This window comes from Marmota monax, unplaced genomic scaffold (genome assembly GCF_021218885.2).
Source record: "Marmota monax isolate L192 unplaced genomic scaffold, Marmota_monax_Labrador192_F-V1.1 WCK01_AAM20220418_F8-fsc00053, whole genome shotgun sequence".
NCBI classification, from domain to species: domain Eukaryota; kingdom Metazoa; phylum Chordata; class Mammalia; order Rodentia; family Sciuridae; genus Marmota; species Marmota monax.
In genome coordinates, this window is record NW_026693153.1 from 13,018,293 (window position 1) to 13,024,292 (window position 6,000).

At 36.9% G+C, this 6,000-nt stretch overlaps 1 protein-coding gene across 3 annotated transcripts in view; it reads right to left on the reverse strand.

The window, feature by feature from the left end:
• The window catches only part of Arl13b (ADP ribosylation factor like GTPase 13B), a 66,456-nt gene extending 60,656 nt beyond the window's left edge, over window positions 1-5,800 (reverse strand). For 2 of the 3 annotated variants that reach the window (XM_046455357.2, XM_046455354.2), the window contains exon 1: window positions 5,443-5,800. Coding sequence is in view for 2 of the 3 variants with exons in the window: in XM_046455354.2 (XP_046311310.1) it covers window positions 5,443-5,501 (59 nt within the window). In the remaining variant the exon portion in view is untranslated. The remainder of the gene's footprint in view (window positions 1-5,442) is intronic. The other variant, XM_046455356.2, reaches the window with a different exon arrangement.
• Between the last annotated feature and the right edge of the window lie 200 nt (window positions 5,801-6,000).

A 6,000-nucleotide genomic window follows, 5' to 3' on the forward strand; every position in this document is an offset into this window, starting at 1 on the left:
AAATTATAAAGAGAAGAGGTTCATTTTGGCTCATAATTTTGGAGGTTGCAATCAATAATCAATTGGCTCCAGTTGTGGGTCTATGGTGAGGCAACACATCACAGTGGAAGCACATGGTGTAGCAAAAGTATTTACACCATAAGCCAGGAAGAGAGAAAGAGGAAGGGGCTAGGCTACCACACCCAGTTTGAGACCATACCCTCAGTGATCTCCTACCAGTATGGGCCCTACTTCCTAAAAGTTTCACCACCTATCAATAGCATCAAGGAAGCAAGCTTTTAACCCATGGACATTGGGGGACACCCAGTGAAACTGTAGCATGCAGCTTATTGTGATGCAAAAATATAAAATTCTAGAATCAGTTTAGAAATTTTAAATTATATTGTTTTGAGAAGTATGATGAAATTTTGTGCCATGATACTGTCCTACTTGGCTGTGAATTATCCCTTTTTATCCAGAGTATCCATACTATATATGTTACCCACCCATTAGTCATTTAGTAGCCTCAGTTGCATCACAGTGCTTGTATTCAAATGCAAGGATATGGATGCTGGCCATTTTATTATAGGACTGTTATAACTGGTCCATAATTATTAGTTATAGTTGCTAATGTCTTGTTGTAACTATATATTAAACCTTATCATTGGTATATACGTAAAGCAAAAAATATAGTATATAGATACTATTTGGTATCATCCACAATTTCAGGCAACTACTGTGGGTCTTAGACACCTTACAGATAAGGGAAAACTTCTGTATTAAACAGGTAGAACCAATAAACCTGGCAATGCAGGAGAATAAAATACAAATGGTTTTCATAATTACTCCTGACTTCTGATTTGGGTAACAGGGAGGCAAAACAAATTCATTAATATGAAACCCAAGAAAAGCAATGTGAATGTGTAGAATGGAAATGAGGTGGGACATAATTTTGGATGTGTTGAAACTGAGGATTCTCTGGAAATTCGATACATAAATCTTAGTAGATCAGTCTTAGTACTGAAACCATATTGAGGTGGTAGTTAAAATGCTAACACAGATTTACAAACAGGAAGGATACGTGGAAGAAGAGAATTAAACACAGAATTAAAAGACAGATGAAGAAACCCTAGCTGACAAAAAGAGAAGTGAAAGGAAGAAGGCAATAAGAAAAAGAAAAAAAAATTTCAAAAAAAAGAAATCAGAGCATTTCAAGCATCAAATGATACCAAAAGGTCACAAAAGAAAGGACTGAAAAGAATGCATTGGATTTAATAACCAGGCAACATATAGCACAGCAAGGACAATAACCAAAAGGTCAGGGCAGAAGTCTTCTGATGTAGGGAATTAAGGAATGCATGAGAGAGGAGGAAGTTGATACAGTGCCAGTAATCCACTGGCAACTGAAAATCCCAGGGTAAAGGGAAGGAGAAAATCTGTGTTGTTTAGTACAGTGGATGGAATAATGGCCTTTCAAAGATGTCCACAACCTAATCAGAACTTGTGTATATGTAACCTTGTATGGCAAAGGGAATTTTATAGAAGTGATTAAGGATTTTAAGATAAGGAGCGTATCTTGGATTACCCAAATTGGCACAAAGTAATCACAAAGGTCCTTATAAGAAAAAGGCAGAAAATCAAAGAGGAAACTCTTCATGCTGTTGGTTTTGAAGGAGGAGGAAAGGGGCCTTGAGCTAAGGTATGCAGGCAGCTACCTGAAGCTGAAAATGAATTCTCCCCCTAGAGCTTGAAGGAGAGTGATTTTGTACTTTTGATAGTAAAACTGAATAATAACATTTTCAAATAAAAGTTTAAGTTTATTGTTATATCACATAAGCTCTTTCTGTGATCTTTGGCTTCAATTATATATTGATTTTTATGCACTCGGAGTTAATGACTGCTGAACAAATTAAGGGAGAAAATGGAATAGAGTATAGGCATAAGAATTATCCTCAGGAAGAATAATGACTCCTTCTTTTACTAAAATAGGAAAGAAAGAAAGAAAGGTGTACTACAGATAAATATAAAATATGAATTGCGGAAAGTGAATCACTAATCCATACTATTTCCCAGGATCAGAGGTATGGTTTACTGAGTGACTCCTATACTTTATATGTCAAATACCTGAATGAAAACACTCTCTCTCAAAATGCTGCAACACAGAAATTATCAACACTTGACAGAGGACAGGTGCTACAAATAGTAGGATTCAGACCCCAATCTATTTGACTCAAACATGATATTGAGAAATGTGGTAGATAACACATTAATCAATCAAGTGGTCAAGGTCAACATCACCAGTAATAAGACCCTGCCATCACGCACCTTTGATATGATGTACTATGAAGAACACATTACCTCTATGGAATTCTTCCCAATAACACAACATCTTAGTCAAATCACACACACACATACACACACACACACAAAAAAAAATTGATGATTCTTCAAAAAGAAATTGATCAGTTCTATTTGAAGCTCCAGGATATGAAATACAAGAAAAAAATGGGGGACTGTCACAGACTGAGGAAGACTAACAACACATGAAAAATGCAGTGTCAGATCCTAGAATGCATCCTGGAGAGAAACAAAAAGAATGGTAATTGAAAAACTGGTGAAGTCAGAATAAAGTGTGCAGTTTAGTTGATAGTATTATACCAAAGTTTAGTTTTTAGTTTTGAGTACTGTATTATGGTCTCCAAAAACAACACTATACTGCACTGCCTCCTTTAGGGCAAACCACTTGCCTGTGGGTCTACCTTTTGTAGTCTTTTCCAGAATAATTTACATAGCTTCAAAGTCTAAGTTCATGCTCTGGCTTGTAGTAATAGCAGTTATGGTTTGAACACAGGCTGAGTTCCTAAATCACCTGGTACCCTGATCTTGACTCCTGAGCTAGACTGGAAACTTAACACTGAATTTCTTGGCTCCTACCTTTTTGGTATTAAACAAATCAAAACCCTGACCCAATCTTTGATTGATATACTAATGGGAAAGCATCTAAGTGAAGGTAGCTGGTTAAACGCAAAGGGTACAGAATATACTGGATAAGTTAGCGATTTCAGAACACATTATGCTTTTAATAATCATTATCTTCTGTTAATTATCACATTTTAAAACACATCTTCAGAAAATGTAAAGAAGAATCTCAGTACAATAGTCTAAAACTTAAAAATTCCATAAAAACATAATACTCAAAGGCAATTTTCTTGGGAAAGTAAAAATATCATAAAACATTTTTAAAATCACTTTGCTTGCCTCTCATTTACCCTAGTAAAATAAATAGAACTATTTGCTAATATTATTTATGATGATGAATATTGGCAAAGGGTACTCAAATTAAATATAATAGCAAATATTTATTCAGCCACTACTAATGAACCAGGTATTGGACAAGAGTACTTTTGATAGGAGTAATCCAACTTGTTTAAAATCCTTTTATATTTAATATTATCCATCATGGAGAGATGTTTACCAATAGCCTTAGTTAATAGTAAGCTATGATTTAACGCCAGGTCCAGTAGAAATAAAATGCATGCTACACATAAGTTTAAATTTTCAAAAAAAACACATTAAAAAAAAGTAAAGAAAAACAAAAAGGTAAAATTAATTTCAACATGTAATCATCTTTTTAAAAATTGATATTATTTTTGCATAATAAACCTTCAAAATTCACTATGTAATCTACACTTAACAGCATTTCAATAATGACTAGCTACATTTCAAATGCTCAATGGTCATATATAGCTAGTTGCTATCCTACTGGATAGCACAGATCAACCTGCTGCTTAATAAAGAGAAAATACCCTCTATGTTGTAGGGTTGAACTTTAATTCTATTTTACTAATAAAATTCAATTACCTTTACACTTGTAAATCAATAAATTCTTTTTCTGAGCTCTCGTCTTTTCTTTAAACAAATTCTAGAGAATACACTAGAGCTGCTATAAGAAGTAATGACTTCTTCAAATTATAAGTTTGAGTGTTTTTAATTAAAAAGGATATATACTAAATGCTCTCATAAAAATCAAATACATTTTTAAAAAGACAAAAACATACAGGGGCATCTATTATAAATAATTTTCAAGTCTTGATACTCTGAAATCAGACCAAAATATGAATAAATTGAAAGCTACACATCCAAAGATACTTCTTTAAGTCTTAAGAATCAATCATATCATTTACATTTAAAACATTCAAATCCAGTTAAAAGCTCTCCAAAAGTTTCATTTAAAGCAAATTTCTTTTTCATACATATGTATTTTCCTTATAATGTATAAATACAGCTTTTCCAATTCATTCTTTTTTTTAAGAGAGAGAGAGAGAATTTTCTAATATTTATTTTTCAGTTTTTTAGGTGGACACACATCTTTATTTTATTTTTATGTGGTGCTGAGGATGGAACCCAGCGCCCCAGGCATGCCAGGCAAGCGCGTTACTGCTTGAGCCACATCCCCAGACCTCCAATTCATTCCTTAAAGAATATTTCTTCCTTGTGGGAAATATGATATTTGAAATGTTAATTTAAAAAAAAATTTTTGCTATGTTTTATCTTTGGCCTAATTCCAAAGTAGAACTATGGAAAGTCAATATTATTTATACAGAGTAAGAAACTGAAGATCTTTTTATAATCTGGGACTCTCATGTTTTAAAAGGATCATTTTCAATGATTTCTTCCTAACACAGTGCCTGGCATATATTGTTTCTTAATAAATATTTGTTGAATGAACAACAAAATAACAGGCATCGAATACTAACACAGCTAGCATTACAAAATGAAATGTTTAGTGGTAATTTTCAATTGAAAGGTTTTAATGGAGTCCAGATGAAAACTGGAGCTAAATTAAATAAAATACTATCCATCACTTATTTCCATTGAACACTTTTGAGGAACAGATATTATTACCCTTATTTAATGTATGAGGAAGGTGGGGTCAAAAGTGGTTGAGTCATCTAATTATTAAGTAGTAGAGCCAGATTTCAAGCCAAGTCCTCAAACAAAACTGCGGCGGAGGGGGGGGGGGGCGGGGGGCGGGTAGAGCACATATGAAAGTTGAGGAAGGATAGAGATTTTAAATGGGACGTGTGCACATTACTAAAATTATATTTCATGCATCTCTGTTAAATTAAAAAAAAAAATACAAAAAATTCTGAAGAAAAACACACAACGGATAGTCTGTTACAATATCTCCTGCGCACTCTTGCTCTCCTCCCACCAACATCTTTTTAAGAAATTCAAGCCTATATAAAATATAATGTCCATTAACAGTATTGACCAGAACTTAAAGGCAGAAAGCAAAAAAGGCCACATCCTTCAATCTGTTCTCCTAGGACAAGTCAAACGGGCAAATAAAGCAAACCCCACGGCCTGGCGCACAGAGAAGAGGCGGCGCCCGCCCGGGCCCTTGGGGCTCATCTATTCCCATCCCCTAGGGCAGCGCCAGGACAATTGACTCCAGTTTACCTGACAGGCTCCCGCCACCGCTTGAACCAACTGCAGCAATTGGCCATCAGACAGAACATCCCAGGTAGCTCCTCCAGCCACCTCCCATCCGAACTCCTAGAGAGGATGGGCCCCTAGCTTTCGCGGACCGATACCAGGGGCCCTCGCCTCAACGGGGAGTCTCCGGAGACGGATAGGCCCCGAGGACAAACTGGGTGGGAGGCAACCGGTGAGAGCACCAAGTCCCGCTAACTGGGTCCGCCCGCGAGCGGGTAACGACAACCCTTCTCCCCAAGGGACAACGGTACCAGAGGCACACCGGAGCCGGGTTAGCTGGACCTGACCAGACAAAACCCCGCGTCTACGTGCTGACGTTCCTCCCAGGCGCGGAAGACCCTCCTCAAGCACCGCCCACATTTCGTCTCTCCAATCAGCGATAAAGGATCTGCAATGGGGGACTCTGAGTGGCTGAAGGGGCCGGACCCTCCGCCCTCTCCAGAGCGATGGGAAGGGGAGGTGGGCGTGGTCTAGAAGGAGAAGGTGGAGCTCGGGGAAGATGGCTCTCGTAACTAGGCAACC